The following is a 27,889-nucleotide window of genomic DNA, read 5'->3' on the forward strand; positions in this document are numbered from 1 at the left end:
CCACCAAATTTCACAGCATGTTATCAGTAGGGTAACCACATGTCCCGTATTTTACGGGACATTCTCGTGCTTTCACGTGAATTTCATTGTCCCGACTTCATTTATGCAATTTTCATGTTCATTACAACGAAGCTAATTCGAATTTGAAAATTTTACTGAAACCGTAAATGAAGGTGATTTTCATAAATCGTAAAAAAAAATAGTTTAATAATTACGACTATAATAATTATTAAATTCTCATCTCGCGTGTTTACCCCCTGCTCAGCATTTTTTCGGTTAATTACAGTTCAATTCACCGCGATTTCCACTGTCCCGTCATTTCTCACCCGTTTTCTGAAATTTTAACACAGTTTGTAATTTTGTCAACATTCTCAGTGATGTCCCGTATTTTTCTTCATAAAAATCTAATTTTCCACATTTTTCTAACAAAATATGGTCATCATGCCGTGACGAACGATTTTCTTTTTTCCTGAAATAATTTTTTTTTACTGTGATTTGTAGCAGCTGGAAATGTCAAAATAGAGAGAACATGTCAATACCATAAGATAGTTGTATTTCATGAAATGTTTGATTATATATAGGCGATGAGAAGAACCAACACAAACAGATGCCGTGACACAGTGACCAAATAAAAGTAATAATAATCTTTGAGGTTGTTTTATTAATTATTGAATCAAAAATGCACACCGAAATATGGTATCGTAATTTAACGTTTATAAAGCATCTTTTGCAGCAGAGGAAAACGTCAACTCTACCTCACATTTATATTTTCCTTCTGGAATAAACATTACTCACTTGGAATAAAGGGCCTTCAACTCACTCACAATAAAAATGTCGTCTCAAGCAACAGTATCACAAAAATTGCAGATCACCGTAATGACATCAAGAAATTGACGTGCACGATTTGACACTCACAGCAATGAAATCACCACTCGAAACACTGGGACCGATTAGAAACGTAATACTTGAACCACTGGAACGAATCTAAAACATCTCGCCATGCCCCAGTCGAAGATAGGGCCAGTGAGAATATACAAATCTCATGGCCCTCCACATCCTGGAGCAAGGCTCCTAGGCGATATGGGGCCCCCAACGTCAAAGGTTGATTCGACTGGTCTAATCTATATACACGCAATATACTTTGCAAAAACCTGCGAAATAAGACATTTTTGAAAAATTATAAACACTAGTAGAATAAAAACATTTTTTTTTACCCTTAAAATTAAGAGGTACGCAGTACATTTACAGATCACTAAAATGACCTGAAGCACATTTACAGATTACTAGAATAACCCGGAGCGCATTTACAGATCACTTAAATGGCACAAAGCACATTTACAGATCACTTAAATGGCACAAAGCACATTTACAGATCACTTAAGTGACACGCAGTGCAGCTTCACATAACTTAGGCAGCCCGCGGCACATTCACAGATCACTTGTAGCACATTTACATATCATCAAATGACCCAAAATACATGTGCTGATCATTTAAGTGGCACGCAGTACGTTTACAGATCACTCAAATGACCCGCAGTGCAGTTTCACATCACTTAGGGCAACCCGCGACACATTTTGAAATCCGCGTCACATTCACAGATCACTTGTCTTTGACCGGCACAGGAATATTTACAGATCACTCAAGTCAAGTGTGCTCAACCATGAGGGGACTGCAGGCCAGTTAATGGATTTGAAAAATTAGAGCTGGTGACTTGTGTGATCTCGAACAGTGCCGCGAGTCACTTAAGTTGTCTGTAAATGCGTCGTGGGGCACTTAAATGATCTGGGACTACGCCGAGGGCCACTCAAGTGATGTGAAACTGTACTGTGGGTCACTTAAGTGATGTGTAAACGTGTTTAGGGTCATTTTAGTGATATGTAAATGTAAAAGTGGAAACTTGAGGATATTTTTGTGAAAAGAGAGAAAGAAATATTATTCTTGTTAGTTTATTTTTTATATGCTCGTGCACAAAAACGTTTTAGCGGTTCGATAACAGTGAAGATACGTGGGGTTACGTGCCCTACGTGGGTATCAATGAAAAAATACCACAAGAAAAACCCTCAAGACGTTATACCGGAGTCACTTTTAGTGGATTCTTGCGTAAGGGAGGAAACAAATGTACACATTCTATTGAAAGAAGGATCGACAGCAAAACATTAAAGGGGTTGAGGAGAGAAGTAACAGTTTCTTTGATAACGTATACAGTGCAATCTCCCGATAACGGACACCAATGAGATCGAAAACTTTGTCCCCTAAGAACCAGTAAAACCGCCTTTGAACATTATTCGTGGAATGAATTTGAAATTCTGATCCCATTCCTTCTATAAAGGGGTCTTTTATGGGAGGTTCCGCTGTATGTTCTTAAAGCTAAAGTAATGGTAAGAAGCTGATTTTTTCCAATTAGCCCTAGCACTGATAGAATAAAGAGGACATTGATTGCGATCATTGGTTCGAATAAAATCGATTCCGTGGGATACAATATACACGTATTTTCAGAAAAGACGTTTTTTAAGTGAATCGTTGGATTTCTGAATACCGTTAAAGAAACAACTTGCATTTAAAAGCCAATTCCTTTTGCAAGTTAGAGCACGATTTCGATCGACAAGAGAAGCGACATTTCTGATAATTATTTTCTCGCAAACCTTATTTCGCGCTGTAGAATATTTCTCTCTGGCTCGTCAGCTCTGTCTCTGGAATTGGCGGGAAATTTCAAGCCTTCTTATTGGTCATCGGGCCATCTTTCACATCCGGGAGCTCTTACTAATTTATGCTCCTGGGAGAAGGAGCAACACAAAAAAGTCGTCTGCTTTCTCTCTCTCTGATGGCGGGAAATTTCAAGCCCTTTGATTGGTGTTACTTCTAATCCGGGGATTTTGAAACTACCAAAGAGCGAGAGGAGGGAAGAGACGGAGAAAGTCCCGTGGGGGGGGGGGGGAGACTCGGATCAATATAGAAAGAAGCATTTCATCGAAAAAATTCCACAGCTTTATCTAAGGATTTTTGGACGCTGGAACAGACAGATGGATAACTTGAAGTTCGGGGGGGGGGGGATCGAAATACCTAGCGCCCCTTAAAAAAAGAAAAATATATATTAATTTCTACGTTTCTATGTAAATCTATTTTTGTTTATTTCATGAATCGCGCAGGTCGCCATATTGGTTAACTTGGACACGGTTTGTATGTCCCTCAAGAAAAAGAGAGGGAGATATCACGTGATCCAAAAAAGCCTCATTGAAGAAAACCCGGGCAGCGCCGGGTATTATAGCTAGTAATACATTAATATTACATTACAATATTACCTTTTCACATTTGTGTGTAATCATTTATCAATGACCAGTGAAATATAAAAGTTTAAATAATTTGTGTAGCAATTTTACCTACGTTTTTATAGGTTTAAGCTTTGTTCACTATATACTGTTCAGCATTTGCAACCTTTTTGATGGAGTGGACGCCTCCCCAGTTAGGTTAAGAGCAGCTCCCTCTAGCGTGAGCACTCTTGACTTAGGTGATCTGTAAATATTCCTGTGTCGGTCAAACAAGTGATCTGTGAATGTGACGCGGATTTCAAAATGTGTCGCGGGTTGCCCTAAGTGATGTGAAACTGCACTGCGGGTCATTTGAGTGATCTGTAAACGTACTGCGTGCCACTTAAATGATCAGCACATGTATTTTGGGTCATTTGATGATATGTAAATGTGTTACAGGTCATTTGAGTGATCTGTAAATGTGCTTCGGGTCGTTTTAGTGATCAGTAAATGTGCTTCGGGTTATTTTAGTGACCTGCAAATGCACTGCGTACCACATAAATGATCTGTAAATGTGCCGTGTCCGTTAAGAGAGTTTCCACTGTACCAATATATAGCATTTTCGATAAGTGGTCATATTTAAAAACGTATCATCCAGTGCAAAACAGAAGTTTTTTTGCTAGTTTTATAAAAAGGGACCAGACGTCCCGGTTTTTAACTAATCACTGTCACGACATGTGTTTGTGTCGGTTCTTGTCATCGCCTATTCAAATCACGGCATGATGACCATATTTCGTTAGAAAAATATGGAAGACTAGAATTTTATAAAGAAAAATACGGGACATCACTGAGAATGTTGGCAAAATTACAAACTGTGTAAAAATTTCTGAAAAGGGGGCGAGAAATGACGGGACAGTGGAAATCGCGGTGAATTGAACTGTAATTAACAGAAAAAATGCTGAGCATGGGGCAAACACGCGAGATGAGAATTTAATAATTATTATAGTCGTAATTATCAAATTATTTTTTACGATTTATAAAAATCACCTTCATTTACGGTTTCAGTAAAATTTTCAAATTCGAATTAGCTTCGTTGTAGTGAACATGAAAATTGCATAAATGAAGTCGGGACAATAAAATTTACGTGAAAGCACGAGAATGTCCCGTAAAATACGGGACATGTGGTTACCCTACTGATAACATGCTGTGAAATTTGGTGGTTCCCGTCGAATTGTTTCAAACATTATTGCATTTTCAAAATTATTTCTCAATTAATGCTACCATGATGTTATATTGAGGATGACCGGACCGGGCTTGGGACCCAGGCCCGGCGTAGCCAGCTTTCCCCAACGTGACCGAACCCCTCGGGGGTAAAAATATCCCAATAAGGACAGAGCCTGGGCCTCGATTGGTCTTACAGAGTACTCAATTGAACGATATATTTTACGCGTCATTCAAGTGCCACATTTCCCTGATCAGTAAAGTATATTTACAGATTACACTCGCGGCACAGTTTTACCCCAGTTGCTGTTCCTGTGACACATGCCTAGATCACCGCAACACAGTTCCAGACCACTCGTTATCCACGACACGCCTTGCAAGTGGCGCATTTCCCTGATATATCGCAGCATATTTACAGATCACCCAAGTACATTTCTAGATGACTTGAGCGAAAAAAACCGCAGTGGGCTGAGTTGTAGATTACTGGAGGCACACGCTCTCAAGCGACACGTGTCACATTTTTAAGATAACTCAAGCGATCCGCGGCACATTACAACTTAACTCAATCATTTAAGAATGCGGAGCACTTCATTGCTGTGGAAACGTGTCGCGGACACACCTCTAGAATAGCACCACAGATTATTTATGTGATCTGTAAATTTACCGCGGGTCCCTCAAGCAATCTGAAAATGTGCCACAGATCACTCAAGCAATCTGAAAATGTGCCACGGACCACACGCGATGGCGTTTAACGAAACCGTAAAGAGAGTGTTTTGAATCGATAATCCAGCGGAATTATTTTTGTAATGCAATGCTTAGCACAGTGTTTCCTAAAGTGGGCAATATCGCCCCCTGGTGGGCGATGGAATGGTCCGAGGGGGCGATAGAACATACTGATTTAACATAGGATCCTATGGGGTTACTTGAGTTGGGGGGCGATGAGAGGAAAAAATTTCTGATGAAGGGGGCGATGAAACAAAAACTTTGGGAGACTATGGCCTAGGAAAAGAAGTCAGCTGCGATGCTAGCCGTTGTAAAGGCATCCTTATCCATGGCCTTTTTTTTATTTTATAAACAACGTGGGAATGACCATAGATGCTCTCTAGAACTTTGTTTCACTCAATCTCAGAAGTGCACTCCCAGATTCCACATGCTTATACAACTCATGCAGAAATTATTCCAGACTCTTTTCATCCCGGAAATGGGAAGTTATGTTTCACAAACTGATCGTTAACAGAGCACTACTTAACAAATACTTACACTTTATTCGATAGAAAGATGGGCTATATTTCCGTAATCGGGTTTCGTGCCAACTTGGCAAAATTTCTGTAACAAGTTTGGCGAGTTTCATATTACCCATAATTCCTCAAGAATTATAGCTATGGTAACCCTAATAAGACCTGGAGCGATGATATTCCCTAAATTATTAATTTTTGATCATGCCACGCACTGAAACTAACTTTAATTGTTATATATAATTACCTTTCATCAATTTTATGATAAATAATCTTTTATTGAAGTGATGAATTTAAACTAAAGGTAATATGAGCGTTTTAATCTGGCTATATATTCTTCCACCGGGGCGCCATGTTTGTTTTTTTGTTGACATCTGGAATTCGGACGCCCTTGACCACCTGTGCGGCTTTGACGAATCAAATACTTGAATTTCGCTGTATTTGATGGTATTTATAACCACGACAGCGATTGGCCAGACTGTGACGTCACTAGATTAATATTAAGAACATTAATTTATTACATAATAATATTAATTATTATTTAATGAAATAAATATTCTAAAAAACAGTATAAAGGTCATTATACTGATTATAAAGATTATTTTATCCTTACTGGATTACAGATCTCTTGGTGCTGTTGGAACAAAGTCAATAGTTACCCAGGGCGACCGAGCGTAGCGAGGGAGCTGTGCCCCGCGACCCCCCACGCCCGAAGGGCGGGTCGAGCGTAGCGAGCGGGAAGCGGATATATCCGCGGCGCAAGCGAAGCGCGCCGCGTTACTTGTTGGTCGATTTTCTTGCTACAGGGGTTTTCTACAGGTATCATGGTCATTTTATCAAGAATGACCATGAATGACCATCTTGCTTGAACCAATCAAGCAAGAAAATCGACCAACAAGTAACGCGGCGCGCTTCGCTTGCGCCGTGGATATATCCGCTTCCCGCTCGCTCCCTCGCCGCAGCAGGCTGCGGCGACCCGCCCTTCGGGCGTGGGGGTCGCGAGGCACAGCTCCCTCGCTACGCTCGGTCGCCCTGGGTAACTATTGACTTTGTTCCAACAGCACCAAGAGATCTGTAATTCAGTAAGGATAAAACCCGACGAAAGGAATGTACCGACAGTCCAATGAAGTAATTAATAACTATAATAACTTATAATTACTGACTATAAATATAACATAGGTTATATACATCAAAATAATAATAATTATAATAATAATACTTAGTTTTATTATATTAATTTGTATTTCTTATTATTACAGTATAAATTATTAATTACAATTGTTAATAATAACATTTATAATAAATATAAATTATTATTAATTATCTGACATAATAAATCAATTTCAATTCATTAGTTCTCATTTAATTGTAAAATTGACCTTTTCTGCATATTCGTGACGTCACAAGATGCTATGACGTCACATAGAGCTGTTCTAACACAGCTACCACATATAAGCAAGTATCACACATTGGCGAGAAAAAAAAATCGCCAAGTTGGCACGAAACCCGATTACGGAAATATAGCCGAAAGATGATCCGTTCTGTCAATATTTTAACATCCCTGAAACATCAGAGCATTTTCTTTTTGACTGTGTTCAATATGCTCATATTCGTAATATAACTTTCCTTAGATGTAAGCCTCTCATAAAAAACTGGAAAACTTTTTGTGCTGTGCCGAAAGATCAAGCTACTCTTGCCCTTGAAAAATGTTTGTCCTCTTCCAATCGTTTTTGAACCGTTAGTTAATTTTGGGTGTTTGCTTATGTTCTATCAGCTTTTTATTTTTGGACTCGCATTCATCCAGAGACTTCGCGTCTCTCTTCATATGTGATCTCCTACATGCTGTGACACTCATCTTCACTACAGGGAATGGCCATAGATGCCGAAAGCCCTGAATAATCGAGTCAAGTCAAGTGTAAACAACGCAAGGATGCCTGGCAGTTAGAATTGAGACACGTTTTTAAAAGTATTTAAGGATCTTTATTGTCTTGCTATTCGTTGATCCGGATTCGATCATGACCACGACCATCGAAGATTTGTCTCCGGAGCTGTTGGTGGAGATTTTCGCGCATTACATCGAATCCGAGGGACAAATAAAATTCTCAAGGAATGTCGTACCCGTATGCAAGTCGTGGTGGAAGCTTTCGTCGACGCCTTCGCTCTGGAAAAGCTTCACCGGGGATTTGAAGCACGTACTGTCTCTCGCCAGGAGAGGGTTACTCTGGCATACCCAGAGCCTCACGATAGAGCCTTTTATTTCATCCCCTCCTGGTATATTTCTCAACCACGACCATCTATTCGCAGTGCTATTAAACATCTCCGACCTCAAATCTCTTGAAATTACACACAACGACATCGACGCAAATATGATGAGTATCGTGGCTAAACAATGCCCGAATCTGCAATATTTGAAAATGATAAATGTGGACTGTGGCGGATTTAGGTTAATTTCACTCAAAGAACTGGACCCCATCCTCAGCACGTGCGGACCGAACTTAAAAAACCTAGAGTTACGTTTTTTTTATGTAAAGGATAGTGAACAGCTGATTACAGAAATTGCTGCAAAATGCACGTCACTTGAAGTATTTGAGTGGTGCAATCAGCCGTTCACCACGTTTCCGATTTATAAAGTTGTGCGTGGTTGCCCCCAATTACGGGAACTGTATCTATATGGATGTCACATTGTTACCACAGGTGGAAACAATTGCGCTGGGTTCAAAAATCTGACAGTGTTCCACGCCAGTTCTTGTAATTTCTATAGAGTGGACATGTTCAGTTTACTAAAGAATTCAAGCAATTTGGAATGTTTACAATTAGATCGTAATGACAATTTGATTTTCAGTGATGTCTTGAAAATCCAATTCAAAAAAATCAAAGTCCTTAAAATATATCCCGAGAGTAATGATATTAATTTGAGAACTCTTGAACAGGCAGTGGACTAGCGGAAGCACTCCTTGTTGCGTCTTAATATCTGTGACTTCTCATGAGATGTCACCAGTGTACTCAAATGTTTTTTAGACGGTAATCAGTGTCCTAAACTTTGGACAGCTTAAAGCTTGGAAGTGTGGATCAGGGTTTACTTAAGATATTCTTACAAAAGTGTCAAAATCTGAGAGAATTCACATATTGTAAAAATCGTCAAGAGGTTATGGAGTTCCACGATTCCTTATGAAAACAAGATTTATATTATATCGGAGTTTGACAAATCCCAGGCCACCTGGCAACCTAAAAAAATTGGCATTGCTGGCAAAATTGATATTTTTAACTAATTAGAATCTGAGACAACACAAAATTTTTGGTGATTACGTAAGCTTGTCTGCCAACGTGGAAAATGTTCTGAGAAAGTCGAAGTGAACATGAGTTTCGGCTATTTTTCTCATGAAAGAAAATGCTTGGCACCTAATTTTTTTTTCTCAAGCCGTGCTTATGTACTGCCAGGGGTTGATGATTGGTGACTAAAGCCAGGATTATGCTGTAAAAATTTTGTAAAAGATCTGTTACAAAACTTGAAAAAGCAAGTGGTTGGTTACATTCACTCATCAAATTTAATCATTGCGCTTATTGGTTGCATTTTTTCAAAATTTTATAGCGCAAGACCAGAGCGTTAGACTAAACAAGGGATCAAGATCATTAACAGAATTTGCAATAACGTTAAGGGTAGCCTGATATTCCTGTTTTGATTTAACCATGAATTTTTTTTGGTTTTAAACTGTCAAAAACAATAACACAAGGGGCTTGGCAAGTTTTTCAATGGCAATCGGTGGTCTGCCAGATTACTGTCAAGTAGCTAATTTTTTCTATGTGTGATTTCTGAAGAAAATACAAAATTTTTCTGAATTTATGTTGGTCAATCAACAGGACGGGACAAATTCCAGGTTGCCGTGGTGACCAAAAATTTTTTTATATATGGTTACTGAATTGGAATCAGGACCATTGGCATATGCAAAGTAAGCAGAGTTGGTAAAAACCCGGATTTTTCCAGAAAAGCCTAACCCATCTGGATTTTTCTCTGTTTTTGGGAATATGCTGTTTGCAATGCCACATATCTCAATGTACATTCAGTCAAATCCCATTTTAATGAACTGCAAGAGACCAGAGAAATCACTTTGTTATAATGAAGTTTCATTACAAAGGAATTCCAGGTTTTTGTATTTTGTCCCTACGTAAACGTATTTGAGGGACTATGAAAGTGTTCATTAAATTAAGATTTTTGCTATTCTGGTATTCGTTAAAATGGGATTCAACTGTATTAAGTAAAAAACAATAGTTTGTATACATCTAATTGGATGTATATACTTGGTAGTAAGTATAATTAATGTTTTAATATCGTGCTAATTGAATTTAGTATTTGTGAGATTGAGCTACTTTTAAAATATTAAATCCTAATTTCTTTAAAATGTTTCTGCGTTTTTCTGTACTTTTCATATATTAGGGCAACGTTCCCTTTTCCCATGCAAAAAAATCTTTGTATTCAGCCAGTAATTTATTTACTAATTTCCAGGGTTGGCAAGTTTTTGCCGTAGGTGGAAAAAACTATCCCAGCAAAAAATTATTTTTCCTCCATTTATGCATGTAAATCATCATTGTGCATGTTGTTTATCTGAATACAAATATCATAGTTTCGAACGCAAACTTTTGTATAAGAATCAATAAATTTTAGAGTTATAATACACTAGAAATGGTGCATACATACATTGAGTACATGTTCTTTGTCCTGCTCCCCTGGTAGAAGTTGAAATGACGCCCCTGTCTAAGGCCCTAGTGCTCGTGCAAATGTGTTTGCGATTAAAGTATCACATTTTGTCAAATGTAAACCAATTCTGCTTCAGTACAACAATATTCTATATAACAATAAAGCCCTCAACAATATTTTTTCTTGATCCACAAAGTATCATTATATCAAGATTTCACTGTATCGGGGTTGGCAAGTTTTTTCGATAAGTGTGGAAAAAACCACGGCTGTCCCAGCAAAAATAGATTCTTTCCCAATCGATGTCTACGAGGCATTGTTATGCATTTATTTTTGTATATATTATGCAAATGACATAGTTTTAAATTCAAATTTTGGTTCAATAATTTTTAGGGTTCAGTTTTTGCCATCATTTTGAAGGGGAAAAAATGATGAAGGCGAGCATTTTATTGACATACTTGCTTGTCAAAGGTTGAGTGTGTGTAAATTATGCTTTACAAAAACATCTGCCCTAATATCTACTGTTTACTCAACCATGTTAGCAATAATAGTTGCCAATTTTCTCATTGAAAAAAATGTTTAATCTCTGATAATGCAGAAGTAAATTTGCAATATTTCAATGTTAAAGAAATCTATCAAAAATTATGTGATCTGCAGTTATAATGGAGTGATCCCTATAACGTAGGGTCATTATAACGAGCATTGATCATGTCTCTATTTATTTGTAAATCTATTTTCCTCCAGATTACTTTACTATACAAGATCATAAAGTTGAATGTGGGAATGATTTTAAGTCTCAGTTACACACTGAGTCTAATGCTTTTTACTACTGTCCCGGCAAAAATGCTCAACCTTTCTAATTTCTTTTTTAAAAAAAATTGTTTTGCTAAAGACTAGATAAGGGCAGGTTTGCAAGCTAGTGAATTTTTTACTACAGATATCACATTCATGTGGTTTTTCTCCAGTATGGAGCCTATAGTGTAATTTTAAATGGTCAAGTCGAGAAAATGTTTTACAAAATATTTTACACTCGTGTGGCATCTCTCCCGTGTGGACCCTGTGGTGTGATTTTGAATGAACAAGTTGAGAAAATGTTTTACCACAGATATCACACTTATGTGGCTTTTCCCCTGAGTGGACTCTTTTGTGTTTGTTCAAACTGCTACGCCGAGAAAATGTTTTATGACAGATATAACATTTGAATGGCTTCTCCCAAGTATGGATTCTTTGGCGTTTGTTGAAATTGCTGAGGCTAGAAAATGTCTTACCACAGATTTCACACTTGTGTGAGGCTTCTCTCCTGTGTGAACTTTTTTGTGAGTGTTTAAACCGCTACTTTGAGAAAATGTATTATAACAAATATAACACTCATGTGCCTTCTTTTCCGTTTGGACTCTTTTGCTCATATTCAAAATGCTGCAGCTAGAAAACATTTTACTACAAATATCACGAAATGTGAAATTTTAAATTATCTGCAAGAAAAGGTGTTTTACCACAGATTTCACACATGCGTGAATTCCCCCCAGTGTGGTGTTGTGTTTTGTGTTGATAAAAACTGTCAGAAAATTTTTTATCACTGAAATATCACACTTGTATGGCATTCCTTCACTACAGACCCCCATTTTGTTATTTAAATTACGTACTCAAAATAATATTTTACCATAGAATTTACACTCGTGCAGCTTCTAACATGTGTGAACTCTTTTGCACCAGTTCAAATCGCTAGTGTCAAAAAATGTTTCATCACAATTACGTGGCTTCCTTCATGCATTTTGTGTACATTTACATTTTTTGGAAAACAATTATTTTCACTAAATTCACAGCCACGCGGCACTTCATCAGTGTTAATTTTTGTGTACTCGTTTAATGATCTGCCCAAAATTTTATTTCAAATAAAAATTCTCGCACATGTCTGTTAACACAGATATTAAACTCATTATTCTCACCTAAAAATAGCTTAAGTTGGTTGTTTAAAATTCAGAGTTTCAAAGAGTATTTTCAATCAAAGCAAAGCCGACAGGACTTCATACCCAAAGCATTGTTTTGCACGTTCAGATATAGCTTCAATTGGAAAACCAATCATTGCATTATATAAATGCTAATAAATATATCGTATCGTAGACAAATGTGGTTATTCTTACTCTTACACTAAGAATAAGCCACAGGAGTTTCTCAAGCATATTTCAGTCCTACAACTTAGAATTTTGATTACTAGATATATTATAATGTTATGCACAATAAGGGCATTGTTTTAAGCAGGGTTTAAGATACGGTCACATTTTTTGCAAAATGCAAAAGAAAATCATAGAATGCAAAAGTAGTAGTAGCTACTTTCACAAAAATGTGTACAGGAGGTACGAAACAAGTAGACATCCAACCATCAATCATTACATTAGCATTATAGCATTTTGCTAAAGCTTTTCCTCCCATTTTCGTTGTTTTGTGAAAGGAATTTTTTATTCAGCTTAAACCCCGAATTTGATGCCGAAGAATCAGTCATTTTTGTGAATATGTTAAGATAAATTATTCTGAACATTGTTTTATTTTCAACAGTAGATAAAAGTAAGCCATATTTCGTTACTGGCTTTGAAGTATACTAAAGGTGTTTACTTCATGCTATGTTATTTCTCTTTGTTGTTTTGCATGTTATGTTGGTCACAAAAATTATGCTTTTTCTTTCCGATTCAATTAATTTTATGAATAGAAATTTCCACTGAACTAGGAGTACATAATGAAAGTATTCAAAATCCAATATTCGAAGTAGACAATATATAATCACACGACTACTATACCACTTGTCATCATAGTATACACTATAACATTTTTCTTTTTTGACGGTTTGATTACAAGTTTCATCAACATTTGCTTCTGAACTTTTGTTCTCTTCTTCATGTCCTTGTAAGTTGATGTTTTTTACAAATGGAATGAGGTCTCCTGTGTTTGCATACATGCATGTTGGCAACTTTAGATATTGAATGGGCTAATTTAATTCCATTTAGTGGATTTGTGACCCTTTGTTCTTTTCAAGAAATCCTGTTCTTGAAAGTAAACAATATTCTTCACGTTTAATAGAATTACAATGAAATCCCAAGGGGGATGGGGGAAAGAGAATTTCTTGAAGCAAAATCGATACATCAAACACCTCCTTTCCCCACAAAGATGAATCCCATCATTATTTCATTTCTTCTACACTATGAAATTGCCCCAGACCATGTACTAATAGAAATAATTGATTAGATTGACAATAGAAAATACAATCATAGTAAGTATGGCAAACATTTTATTACATAACGTGGAAGTACATGAATGAGATCAGCTACATAAGCAGTAAAAAAATCTGCACCAACAGGAGATTGCATTATCATTTATAAATGCTGAAATACATGTGGATATTTTATATACACTGTTTAAATCAATCGTCAATGTTTTCTTAAAATGTCATTCCCATTTGCCACTTCAAAACTTATGCATCGCCATCATAAAGTTCTGAAATTAAGCTGGGGAAAAAATGTCTACATGTCTATCTCTTGGTGTAATAACCACATGAGTATTGTCATTACACATTTGTGAAATAAATGTTCGACTTATCTCTTACCACATCTTCCCAAAAGATGAAAAATTAACACTTCATTCGACAGTGTTGCTCTGAAGCAACATGACAAATCATTCATACATTTCTCGAGTGCATTGATGCTTTGAAGCAATTCCTGAACTGTTTAGCAATGCTTGCAGTTTTAATGATCACCTATAAAAAATGATCGACTCAAAAAAGTACACATGGTTTCTACTTTTTGGTAAGTCAATAGAGGACGATTGTTAACCGTTGGATTTTGGGGAGTGAAATATTCAGTACGTGTTTTTAATATTTAGATGTTGAAAAGTACCTGCACATTCCTAAACAATGAAACAGTTACATTGTCAAACGATGATATTTTTGAACTATTCTAATCAGAACTGGGTTTTGACATCAAAAAATTAGTTTTTGACATGATTAACAAAAAACTGGTTTAAATGGTGTGAATATACTTAAATGTGAATGCTTCTGAATAATGTTTTGAACATAATTTGTATGCGATATGATGAAGCATTTCCTTGTACATTGTGTGTTTCATTTTTAACATTTAATTTATTGCAATGCTCAAAACAAGATATTGGTTGTAATTTGCAATTTTGAATTTTTTTTTGACAAAAAGAGAGGCCTAGAACATATAAAATATAATTTTGTGGTCCATTTCACCTGACCCAACTTTGATCTCACTTGATTTTTTGGAGAAAAAAAAATTGTTCAAGCTGTAAAATAGTTTTGTGCTAAGCGTATTAAAAATACGCTCCGGTTTTGTATCAAAGAAGAAAGAGCAGCTATATGTAGTTTGCTGTTTCACATCAGTGGTTTTCAACCTTTCTAAAAGATTCCAAAATACGTATACAACGACTTACCCACCAGTGCCCACTTAGCTTTTCTATCTGTTAGAAAATTTAGTTTTTATGTAATTCATTACAATAATTATCTGTTAAATAACTTCTATAATTTTTTCTATAACCAATTGAAAACTCTTTCACTTGTTATTTAATGTCACACACACAAGGGACAATGTCCAACATGCTGAACAGGCGTGAATTGTTGGTACCTTGATCGCAGATCAAGGCTTTCACAACCGCACCAGCATTGCTTAATGCCTGCAGAGTTTCTAGAACTATTTGTTTGAGTCTAGCTGCAGGCATGTTCTGAGAAAAAAAAACCCAAAGGTAATTTCTTCCTGCTGGTGAGGCTGCGCAACATCAAAACTAGCGCCTGATCAGCTATGTTTGAGGATCTGATGCCACCCCCAAAGTCCTCAAAACCTACGACACTGTCCCCCACAGGATCATAAACTAGATGCTTCTTAATCGACATCTCGTCCAACACCAGAGCAAATAGTTTCTCCTGGTATGTTTTATTTTTTAGGACGTCCTTCAATGCTTCCAAAACGTCATTATTAATTCCTGGAACTACCAAACGGGAAGAAATGAAGCGCTGCAGTGTTTGAGGCGATGGCAGTTCCAAGAAGGTGCGCATGAATTTGTACGCAGACCTACTCTTACAGAATATCTGATAATCACTCACTTTATCTGTTACAGTATATCTCTTACCCTTGTTTTTTTTTTAAGCTGAGGCTAACTTGCCTGGCAACGAACTCAGAGAGTTTGGTGTTGACCCCCTGCTGTGTGAGTGTGGCTCTTAAAGACTGTTTTTTTGCGGTCGAGATGGACTGCCTGTATGCCGCAAACCTTGCTCACAACTTCCTTGCTGAATCCCTCTGTCTCTTCAGCTTCTGCACCAACTTCATTTTTCTAGGGGTATATTTTCTGGAAATTGGTGTGCTGCAATTTCTTCCCAGTGGCGTATTCAGAAGGGACGAAGAGGATAAGGTATTCTCAGAAGTTGAAGCCACAACTGGGGTGCTTGCATAACTGGTGCTTCCATTCAAAGTCGAAGAGGGAGACACCTGTGCATGAGCGGCTGGTTGAGGTAGCACAGGCGCAAGCAGTAGCTCTGCAAGCAAACTTGAGGAAGCTTGCACAATGCCCTCAGAAGCCTTGCCACTCTCAACTGCACAAGAGTTTGATGGCTCTCCATCTTGCTGCTGATTGTGCTGAGGCTTTGGGGAATTTGGGACCGCATTATGCACCAACCGATTCCTCTGTAAGGCATTCATGAAGCACCAGTTTTCAAAATGTTTGTCACAAATTCGATAACTGGCATACAGCTTCTCGGCGGCTATCCCAAGTAATTTCGGATTTCCGCAGGTGGAGACCCATGCTTGACACCTGTAAAATAAAGATAGGCATCAACTATTATACATGAAATGCAAATTAGAAATAAGTTGAATAATAAAAGTAAAATATTTAATGTACTCCAACAATTTATATTTTAATAAGCTCTATGTGCCCATTTTTTCCAATGAATATAAAGCAATGGTTGTTAAAAATTGAAACTACCTGTTTGATATTGTGATGCACTTATTTTTACTCGTGAAACTATCGCACAAACAACATAAATTTTAAAAAAATACAGAGAAATTTTGAAATTTATAAACTTCAATTGTGTGTTTCCACTTATTTCTTTAAATTATAAATGCATGAATTTCTGCGAAGCTCCCACTCAAACAATCAGAAAAAGTAGAATGGGGGAGGGTACCCCACTTAGACAATATAATCGTAGCATAATGAAGAAAAATCCCTGAAATTTTTATCTTTTTAAAAAATTTCAATTCCCCCCTCCCCCTATTTCAGTATACTGTAAGATTGACTCAAACTAAAGCAAAATTACAGAAATGACTTGTTCACAAAAAACAATATTTGGCCAAAACAGTATACTAGCAACTACAGATAATTCTTTTCTGTCTCTCCTCACAATATTTAACATTTTTTATTTTTTGGAGTCTTCTACAGCCCAGTGTAACTACTCTCTTTGACAATTCACATGACAAATTATGAAGATATGTAAGTTTTTAAGAATGAAGCTTTTTCGAGATCACTTCCAAAAGCACAGTGAAAAATGTGTAAATTACAAGATCCGATATAAATAAGGTTAGGTGAACTTGATAGTTTTACTGTGTTGTCAATGCCTTTTATAAAAGGGATCTGTTTAAACATTAGCGTTCTGCTAGTGTATTCATATTTGACAAATGAAGCACTTTCATTTCTAGCTCTTCGCTGAGCAGTGTAAATATTGTTTATGCCCTAAAAGTACAGAAGAAAATTTAACGGTATTAGGTGTCATTAGTAACAAAAAAACCCAGAGTAGGCCTATATACCCAACTGCTTTGTTACGCAAACTGTAGTTTCACTATGCAGAAAATGTGCACTATAATGATGAATGCTACTTACTGTTCAAGACAATGAAGTAGTAATTACAAACTTTCTTTTTTTCAACTAAGCAAAAGTTTTAAGTGAGAACCCTGTTTCCGCTGTGTTCTTTTTTTACTTTTCTCTGTTTATTTTTTTGATTATCATTGCTATTTTTCTAAGGATAGCAAGCTAGCTTAGTTCCAAAAAAATTTGCATCAGCATTTCATGAAATGATAATTATATCGTATATGAGTAGATGGAAATATATATATATATATATATTAACCACATTAGATGGAATTGAAATTAACGAGGGTGGGGGAACAACATTTTGATGAAACTTCAAAATGCAGAAAATAAATCCTACCCCCACCTTTATTTAATGAGATTGTAATCAAATTGAAATCGTTAAATGTAAATTCTTCAGGTGCAAACTGAGTTCATAAGACTGAGACTTGTTATGTGTATGCCAAAATTACTAGAATATATCGCCACTTCTGCTAGCATGGAAAAAGGTCTTCAAGTCCAGAGCTGGGTGCTGGAGCAAATAAAAAATTGACATTGGTGCCTGAAATTTTCTTTGCAGTTACTAAATTGCAGTCTTAGAGCAGCACAAAAAGCTTAGAACATACAGCAGCATATCTGGCCACATGAAAAAGTTGAAAGAAGCATTATTTTAGAAATTTTTCTTCAGGTAAAGGTTTTGTTCGTACCTACATTTTTTTGCGACTTGCCCAGCTTTGCTTAAGCCCTAAAAAAATGAGTACACAATTTTGGACTGGTTTCATCAGGAAAAAAAGTTGCTTGGCGTCATTACATTTTGTCACGCCTTAATATAAGACTGAAGTAATTAATTTTTGGCTCTGGGCTTCTTATACATTAATGGATATTAATAATGTAATTATATAGAGCGTACATCTCCATACATGTATATTGGGTTTGTGCAAACCCCCATGGCACCCACATCCTGAAGCAGGGGCCCTACGCTTGATTATGGAAGGGCCCATAGCCCCCATGTCCTCGAGCAGAGCTTCTAGGTGGATATCACTGGTAGGCCCGAAGCCAGACTTTTCATGGGCCCTTCTCTAATGAATTTACAGTACAGAGAAAATTATAATTTTTCCAGGCCCCCAAGATTGAAGCTCTGTTGCCTCCTTCCCCCTCCACGGAGGGCCTGCTGAACAAGGGGTGGCCCGCAAGGTTTATTTTATCATTTATTATTATTAATTATCATTTTCTTTGTACTGTAAATTCATTAGAGAAGGGGCCCATGAAAAGTCTGGCTTCATGCCTACCAGTGATATCCATCCACCTAGAAGCCCTGCTCCAGGACGTGGGGGCTATAGGCCCTTCCACAATCAATTGCAGCCTGATAAAAGAAAAAAAAATTATGGTAATTGTTCCGGGCTGGTGCCGTCCCAGCCCCCCCCCCCCTAAATTTTTCAAAAACTAATACTCATTTGACAATTGTAAGTAGTAGTAAAGAAAGAAAAGAAATTCATAACTAACCTGTTGTCTTTAGGAAATCTGAACATATGAGCTCCTTCAGTATTGGAATGCCTTTCACATCCTTGGTAACTACAACGGTTAGAAGTTTTTGCCATCGCAAAAATGAACGTAATTCAAAAAATTAAATAAAAAATAAACTTCAAAAGGGAAAAACACGTTCAAAGAAGTTAAAGAAAAAAAATAATAGCCCTGAAAATGACCTTTTATTAAAATAATTAAACTAAATGATGAAATTAAACGGGAGAAAAAAAGTACCACGAGTCGCTAATACAAGGAAAAGGAGGTGGAATGTCCTTCAAATTCAAATCCCCCAGCCCCCAACGGCAGTTTCGGAAGTTCTGCCCTCTGCCGACGGTGTCGCATGCCCTTGAAAGGATTGACCTTTCATCTCCGAGGAGAGGACCGGTTCCTTCATAGGAGAGAAAACGCTTGTCTTTAATACGCTTTGGGCTTCGCAAGTTCAAATCAGCACAATATTTTTTTCATGACATAGATCCCTTTAAGGTATGTTGTTCACGTGTAGAAAAATTGGTAAAGGAAGTCTTGTCAACACGCTCTTACATATTTAATGACATGAAGAAAAAGAAACGGTAAACATAAATCACAATGTTCTTTCAGAAAACATCGACAACAATCACTGCACCCTCTCTTTTATATTCCCTTCTACCCTCATAATGTTCAATTAACGAGATGTACAAAAAAACGTGTTCTTTATTTGTGGTAACTCTCGGAATGTATTTCCCGTGAATATGATGGAGGTGGGAGCGACAATAACTATGAAAAACACAATCGGGCTAAGCAATTTTCTGTGAAAATTACACATTCAAAGTACAGTTTAACGGATTATTCCTGCAACAGTAACGATTATTCAGTGATAATCTACTAAGGGCTATTCATTTGATCAGAAATTTCATTGATTCTTGGTTTTTAAAAGCTGCCATAGAAGCTGTAAAAGATAAAAAACGGGGTATGAAGAAAATCATGATTTTTCTTAAATTTAAATCAGATTTTTCTTAAAACAAGTCTTGTTAATCAGGTTCTCTCTCTCTCTCATTCGGCTACAACTTTTTCCCATCTGTTTACCCAAATTTCTACAATTGATAAAAATTAGGGGAATCATGGTCCCAAGACCCACCTAATCATGGGAAAACCCGGCGTAAAAGACTTCGGGGGTAACAAACCATAATGCTTTGCGCATGCTTATACTTCACGTACTTTCATTTACAGGCACCATATTGATCTTCAGTCATCGGAAACCTCATGCACCGATGAGCAAAATGTCGTTATTAATGCACCGATGACTAATTAGTCAAACTAAAATAATATCACGATAAATGAGGGCGTAAATACTAACGCTGAAGGAAGCCACAATCACCAAGTGAAAGCATTGTTTGTTTCCGCTTCTTTGTTTGTATACTTTCTCTGGCGTTGCCAAACCTGAAAACCAAAAAAATAACATACGCTGACCATATATTATAAAGCAATCAAAGTAGTGAACTAAAATATATTTCTCGATGTGTAAAAACGCTGAACGTAACAAAATATGTTAAATCTCTATGATGGTTGGGTTGGAAATGTTCGAAAAGAGACGATGTCTTCAGAGAAAATAATTCACAAAATATTCATCAAAACAACAACCACTACGAACGCGACCCTCTGTTTACATTCTCGGAATTCGTTCGGTCACGGTCGACAATGTTTACCCGAGAAAGGCATTGCAGTGGGGATCGTGCTCTCAAAGATTTTGATCCTTAAATAGCCATAATTGATCATCAAACGATACAATCAGGATCGCTGCTTCGTTGAATTCACTAATTTCTCGAGTGTATTTATCCGTGTTCAAGTTCCGGTCAGTAAATGCATGTAGCGTAATGTTTTGTTCTTCAGGAGGTTTGGGGCCGTTCAAGTATTACGTAAGCAAATTTTTAGCCATTTTTGACCCCCCCCCTTGTCAGCAAAATCTCGTCATCAGCTCTGCCCCCTCTGAATCCTAACGCATATTTGTGGGATCAGTGACGTACACGGGGGGGGGGGGGGAGGGAGGCCCCCCTCCCATGATCAAAAATGTATTTTTTTAATGCAAGAAATAGTTTTTTAATTGAAATTTCGGAGGAAAATACGTTTGTTATAATCAATTTCTGTTAATTTCAATGCCATTTTGAAGGCTATGAACTCAAAATTTATCTTTAATAAATTCATTTCGACCCACGCTCTAAACCATATAATGAAAAATCAAGGGCCATAAAGGTCCTTGGTCCGCGGACCAAATATGGCTCTGGGGGTTATCTGATGCGACCTGCCCTCTTCAAACCTAATTTTGTAAAAATGATTTAAGCGACACATTTACAGATCGCTTAGGTGTCCCGTGGTACGATTCCAGAACATTTAAGCGGCCCGTGGCATATTTTCAGATCACTGAAATGACACGAGACACAGTTCCAGAACACTTAAGCGATTTGTGACACATTTAGAGATCCCTTGAGTCACATATGACGTGGTTTTAGGGCACTTAAGTGGCTCCCAATGGGGTTCTACATCACTCAAGTTACCCGCGGCACATTCTAAGATTAGTTACGTAATGCCTGGCACAGTTCCAGAGCACTTAAGCTGCCCGGACACATTTACAGATCATTTGGATCCGCGAAACATTCAGACATGACCAACGTGACACTGTAGGGCACTTATCAATAGTGGGGGGGGGGGGGGGGAAGAGTATGTTACTTCAAGTGCAGCTCAAACTATCGAAAGGTTTTTCTCGTTTTCGGCGAACCGAGTAAGATGCCAGTAAAAAAAAAATTTCATATTTTCATAAAGGGTGGTTGATGACGTAAGCATTATGCAACCTCTCCCCCTTGTCATAAAACGTCAGCAAATAGGAACCCAACACCCCCCCCCCCCCATCGATGTTGACGTAATACTTGAACGGCCCCTTTCTCCCGAGCTCATTTTGCTTGTTAAAGTTCTGTTAAAAAATGAGCAATAATGAAAATATTTTTCCAAAATTTCTGGTGATTCGAAACCCAGGGGTCCCTGTAGGCCAACCCATCTGTTAAGGACCTTGCCCTGTGTCTTGATGGTCATCTCGAAAATAAATTTCTCGAACCCGTCGCTAATTAAAGAAGTTCGCGTCCATTATTCAATTATTTTTGTTCTTTTGCATGCAGGTACACGATAATTATTTCACTTTTTCATAATGTGGCAACGAAAGAGTTGAACAAAAAGAAAAGTCGGACTTGATTGTTTTGAAATTAACCCTGGTTTCTTTCCGAGAGACTTAAAAGGGTAGTTCTAGCCAGGGCCGCAACTAGATGCTTAGTAACCCGGGGCAAGTGCGCATTTTGGCGCGCCCCTGTAATGTTGAAGGAGAGGTTTGAGAATAAAATTTGTGTCCCCTCTGGTCCGCGGCGCGAGACCTGCTTACCCACCCATAGTTGCGGCCCTGGTTCTAGCACTTGGAATTCTAAGGTGGTGGTAATTTGGGAATGAGGGTTTCTATTAAGGCTTGTGCAACTTTTCGGAACTCCCAACATTTTTTTTATCAGTTCAATTTTTTTAAAACATTTTCTCGATTATTTCTTTTTTATTCAGTGTTTTCTTTGGAAGGAGTTTGACCACGTGTTTTTAGCGTTTTGTTTTCACGGGCAATTTGTGCCAGTAAGATGAAGTCCAGCCCTCCCCTCCCGTGCCAATAAGATTGTAAAAAATGAAAGTCACAGACCCCCCTTTACAAAATAATATTCTGTATGCAGCAATGAGTAAATTAAGTTTGTGTGTTCATACTTTTCGAGGTGTTAAAAACCTCGTTCGCATGTGCAAATATTGCGGTACTATTGCGAGTTCTAGCACCCGCTTGACGAATTGTTTCCTTGATAAGGAAATAAATGAAGAGCAGTCATTGGTGAAAGGGCGCGGTAGCCCGGTCGATAAGATACTCGCCTAAAGTACCAGAGGATGTTTAGAAGTGTCGCGAGTTCGATACCCGGTTCGTCCTTGTCAGAAAACTTTCCTGACACAGGGATACAACAAAAACGGCGACTTGACCGCAGCAAAAAATTGCTACCGCAGGGGTCCCCCATCGAGGGGTTAGCGTACCAACCTCTCGATGAGTATAAAAAAACAAGCATGCCGTTCGGAATCGGCAATAAATTGTAGGTCCCGGTCTAATTTGCCCTCGTGTGCAGAAAATGACCGTGGTGCGACAAAAATGATCAAATGATCATTGGTGAAATTTTTGAAGCGGATTTTAAATCACTTTTTTCTATGTGAACGGAGCTATGATGTATTCGAAGCTTTCTATCAGCAGACGTTTCATATGCAATAGATGTCAACAGTGCCGGTGATGTCTATGATAAAGTCTGTATACAGGGTGTTCTCATGGGCGGAGATACGATGCGGGGGGCCCAGCGTCAAAGGTAGAGTCGACTGATCTAATGTATAAATGTATATATGAATTGACATCATCATCACCGTGCCCTTCAGCAATAATAACCGTGCCCCCCCCCCAGACTTCCAAGTCTACCTCCGCCTATGGGTGTTCTGTTAATGGACCGACAAACTCAAAGGGTTTTCTGTAGCCATCAAGAGGAACAAAAATTGCAATATTGTCACAAATCACGTTGAGAGGGTGAAAATCGTGAAAAACGCATGCAGGCTCTGAGTCCAGAGGAGACGAAAAGTTGATCGCTGAATGCGTTCGTCGGTTCGTTCACCATATCTGACGTAAGCAGCGTCGCGAAACGCATACGCTGGTATCACACACTGCGGAAGACGTAAATTAGCGCTATTGCGGTAGTAAGCGTACCTGGTATCATTGAGCGCGTCCAGGAATTAAACAACTCGTAAAAATTAACCAAATAAATCTTTTTGTAGTTATTATTGTAGTTTTGCCGTTCCAGCGTGACGTCGAAACCTGCATGCGTTTTTCGCGATTTTCACCCTCAACGTGGTTTGCTATACCATGTTCCATTGCAATTTTTGTTCTCCTTGATGCCTACTAACAACCCTCTGATTTTGTTGGACCATTTACAGAACACCCTGTATAACAAATTAATATTAGTCATATAACTGTTAAAATTAAGTGTTTTTAATTTAATAATTTTTTATCTGATTATGACCTTATCTTTTACTTTGATTTTCTTGCACGGTTTTAGAGGCAGGCGCTTTGGACAGTATGAGTAAATACGTATGTCGTCCGGAAAGTGATACCCGTATACAAATAAGAAAAAACTAACTATTTGCAATTTTTTTTGTAAAACCTTTCATTTTACATTTTCATATCTTATGCTATTTTTCTGCGTAGTTCCCATTTGAATTCAAACATTTGTCGTATCTTGCAACGAGCTTTTGTGAATGCAGTCACCATCGTCATCTGCTGCCATTCCATGAAGAAAAGTTGTGACCTCTTCTTCGAGCTCCTCATAGTTTGCGAACGTTTTTTTCTCCCAGAAACTCTGAGTTTGGTGAAGAAATGAAAGTCACGAGGGGCTAAGTCAGGACTACATGGAGGACAATTGACTATTTCTCAATGAAACATTTCAAGTATTTGTTTCGTTTCCTCGGCAACGTTAGATTATGCATTGTTATGCAGAAGCACAATGCTACTACACAGCATTCGGCGCCTTCGATTCTGCGTATCGACTAACGCTGTTTCTTCAGTGTGATGATCACACAGATGACTCATCTATCCCATCACCATACACGTCCTTGATTTTCATAAAAATTTAACTTGGCCGCACATTTTTAGCGCGTTCAGATAACGAATCACATCCTTACTTCAGAAACAGCGGCACGCTCAATTTTGATCACTCACCAAAACAACAAATTCTGTCAGAACGCGATGCAGCGAAATTTCCCTCAAAAATTTCCCTTTTGACTAAATTTTTCCCATGCACTATGAAAAATGTGCAACCATCTAGCGGGGTGAATATGTAATCAAGTATTTTACAGTAAAAAATTATTGCACCGCATTAATTTCTTTATTTTTTTTTCAAAAAATGTTTTTGTTTGATGAACTTTCAAAATTTCCCACAAATGCTAAGAAATTTCCCACTTGGATAAATTTTGGACAATTTTTCCCACGAATATGGGAAATTTCCCACAAGTTACCATCACTGATGCGATGCAAACTTGTACACAGTTAGAGAATAACTAACTGAAACTGGTTGCTCTTGAGTCGGACACCTGCCGCCGCTAAAATGGCACGCATGCGCAAAAAGGTACTACATTCCGGTCGACCGTCGTACCATGGCTTTTACTATACTGCTCAAAAACTTGCCAGCCTTGATTAAAATAGATTAAGACTTTGTGATGATGATACTTTTCCTTTTGTAGGTAATCAAAGATTTCCATCATTATGTGCAGCATAAAACAGCCAAATCTTTACAAGAGGATATGCAGAGGAAAGTTTCTTCAACACATCCAACTTTACAAGAACTGCAGAAACTACAACAAATTATTCATTCAATTATACAGACTCAGGCCAGAGTGCGTGAAATAAGGAAGATGAGGTCGTCCGCGTGAGTCTAGTGGTGTATATAGTAGCGCACTTGTCCTGTTTGTATGAGTACTTGGGTTCGATTCACGATAGAAACCAGATGACTATTGTTTCCTAGTTCACCTCACCTCGGCATACTATCCAAAAAAATGATTATATGAAGAATATGTTGTCTGCTCTCTGTTCAAACACATCTTTAAGAATATGGATGAATCATTTGCGAGATCACATAAAACAAAGATGATGAGGATGGAAGCAATCTCAATAATGTAGAAAACTTACATCAGTGCAATACCTGTAGTAAAACGTTTTAACAAATCAGTTTGAATCTATAAAAAAAGACACGCGGAAAGGAAACTACATCCAACTGTTGAAGAACGTTTTGTTCAATTGACACTTTAAATAGGCACACGTAAATGCCACATGAGAAATTCAAACACGCACCAATCATTCCACCCGTGAGAGTAGCCATTATGAGTATAATAATTGGTACAAAACATTTTCTGACAGTGATTTGAACTGACACAAAAAAGTCCACACTCGGGAGAAGTCACGCACTCTGTAGTAAAATGTTTTCTCGAGCTGGCAATTTAAAATTACAAAACAGGGTTCGTAGTGGAAAAGGGCCACACGAGTGGGATATCCGTGGCAATAAATTTTCTCAAAGTAGCAGTTTAAACATTCACATAAGAATCCACACGGGAGAGAAGCCACGTGAGTGTGAAACCTGTGGTAAAGGATTTTCTGACCGAAGCAGTTTTAACCGACACAAAAGAGTCCACACTGGGAAGAAGCCCCACGAGCGTGAAATCTGTAGTAAAACGGTTTCTTGTAGTGGCAATTTTAATATTCACAAAAGAGTCCACACTGGGGGAAAGCCACATAAATGTGAAATCTGTGGTGAAACATTCTCCCAAAAAGATGATTTAAAATTACACAACAGGGTCCACAGTGAAGAAAGACCGCACAAGTGTGAAATCTGTAGTAAAACGTTTTCTTTCAAGAGCAGTTTGAAGATGCACGAAAGAGTCCACACGGGAGAAAAACCACATAAGTGCGAAATTTGTGGTAAAACATTTTCCCGTGTGGCCCATTTGAAATCACACAACGGCGTTCATAGTGGAGAGAGACCACACAAGTGTGAAATCTGTATTAAAACGTTTTCTTCCTACAGCAGTTTGAAGATGCACAGAAGAGTCCACACGGGAGAGAAACCACATGAGTGTGAAATTTGTGGTAAAACATTTTCCCGTTTAGGCGTTTTAAAATTACACAACAGGGTCCATAGTGGAGAGAAGCCACACAAATGTGATATCTGCGGTAAAACATTCTCTCGAGTAAGTGCTTTAAACATACACAAAAGAGTACACACGGGGGAGAAGCCGCATGAGTGCGAAATCTGTGGTAAAACATTTTCCGAAGCAGGAGTTTTAAAATCACACATCAGGGTCCATAGCGGGGAGAGGCCACACGAGTGTGATATCTGTGGTAAAACATTTTCTACCAGTAGCAATTTGAACGTACACAATAGAGTCCACACTGGGGAGAAACCACACGAATGCGATTTTTGTTATCGGAAGTTTTCAACCAGTTCTAATTTGAAGAAGCACAAGTTGATTCATTCTGAAGGGAGTTCAAATGAAATTTATAGCGTCAACCAAATGGTTTAGCATAAGAATATGTCTCATCGCGATATCTCAGTGGCAGAACCAGAACCTCTTTAAAGTGATAATGATGAGTGTTAGCAGGAAAAATGAGTAAATGAAAGAGCCCAATAAATAATCTTGCAAAATCTGTTTTAAAAAGAAAGTGAATGTTTTATTTTGGCAGAAAGTGTGCGAGGTTTTTGCCAATTAACGAGGTTGAGTAGTTTTCTGCGTAATTTTTATTGATTGGCATGGAGAGACTAAGATATCAATGAAACTTTCTCGATGTGCACTAAACCGATGTTTGTTGGGTTTTTTCAGTGTCCCACATGAACATGCAAAACGTCTCTTGTTGAAAGTATTAACGCTAAATATTTCGCATGATTAAAGCTTTTTCTACCATATTCTTTATTTTTTGTGATAGTGCCAAGTTGTCCGAAATAAACTGAAGGAGGAATTCAAAAAGTGTCTGAAAATAATGTTCAACACGAGTATTTGTTATGTGTAAATTTTTTTAATAAAGTTTCTGTCTTCACAGGTTATTGTCAATAGCTATAGTTATAGTACGTCTTTGTGAGTCTGTGATTAATATTTAAAAATACAGACGAAACATTTCGTAATTGATGACTTCAGAATTATTATTGAGAGGCTTTTCTAATTGTTGTATCACAAGCAAATATTTCATATGTTCGAAACTGTTTTCTTATTGGATGATATTAGTTGAGTGCTTTGTGATTACATGCTAATGTATCACCTCTGTAACTAATCATATTAAAAGAATATTAGCAGAGATTTCGCATGCGTTGCTTTGTAGTTCTCTATTCTAGATGCTCATCCCTCTCATCTCTACTGTATTTCAAAAATGTTGTTGAAACTATTCGAGAAATTGAATATTTGTGCAGAACAAATTTCTAATGAATTCTGGAACTTTGTCCAGGTCACTCATGTGATCTGTAAATATGTCATCACTCACTCGCTCTCATTTACTTACTTGTTCACTCATAGGGTACGTCCATAG

At 37.7% G+C, this 27,889-nt stretch overlaps 3 protein-coding genes across 5 annotated transcripts in view; 1 reads left to right on the forward strand and 2 right to left on the reverse strand.

Moving 5' to 3' along the window:
- The window catches only part of LOC149065123 (uncharacterized), a 79,397-nt gene extending 59,264 nt beyond the window's left edge, over positions 1-20,133 (reverse strand). Inside the window, exon 1 of the mRNA XM_089254359.1 lies at positions 19,948-20,133. The gene's annotated coding sequence lies outside the window, so the exon portion shown is untranslated. The remainder of the gene's footprint in view (positions 1-19,947) is intronic.
- Positions 13,655-19,952, reverse strand: LOC149065125 (uncharacterized). Its single transcript, XM_089254363.1, has 2 exons — positions 18,733-19,952; positions 13,655-16,200 (listed from the first exon to the last, which is right to left on the reverse strand). Exons 1-2 carry the CDS (start codon positions 18,825-18,827, stop codon positions 15,666-15,668), a joined length of 630 nt encoding a protein of 209 aa, XP_089110489.1. The 5' UTR covers positions 18,828-19,952; the 3' UTR covers positions 13,655-15,665.
- LOC149065126 (uncharacterized) lies at positions 19,194-27,663 on the forward strand. Of its 3 annotated transcripts, none has more exons than XM_089254361.1 (2): positions 19,194-19,236; positions 25,063-27,663. In XM_089254361.1, the coding sequence occupies exon 2, from the start codon at positions 25,795-25,797 to the stop codon at positions 26,893-26,895; it is 1,101 nt and encodes a 366-aa protein (XP_089110487.1). In that variant the 5' UTR covers positions 19,194-19,236; positions 25,063-25,794; the 3' UTR covers positions 26,896-27,663. The 3 variants fall into 3 exon arrangements, with proteins under 3 accessions (XP_089110487.1, XP_089110488.1, XP_089110486.1); XM_089254362.1 differs by lacking the exon at positions 19,194-19,236 and adding an exon at positions 20,421-20,645; XM_089254360.1 differs by lacking the exon at positions 19,194-19,236 and adding an exon at positions 20,441-20,645.
- Positions 27,664-27,889: the final 226 nt, after the last annotated feature.

This window comes from Pholcus phalangioides, unplaced genomic scaffold (assembly GCF_987345545.1).
Source record: "Pholcus phalangioides strain wild (caught in Gottingen) unplaced genomic scaffold, Ppha-v1.0 ptg000041l_1, whole genome shotgun sequence".
Classification (NCBI taxonomy): Eukaryota; Metazoa; Arthropoda; class Arachnida; order Araneae; family Pholcidae; genus Pholcus; species Pholcus phalangioides.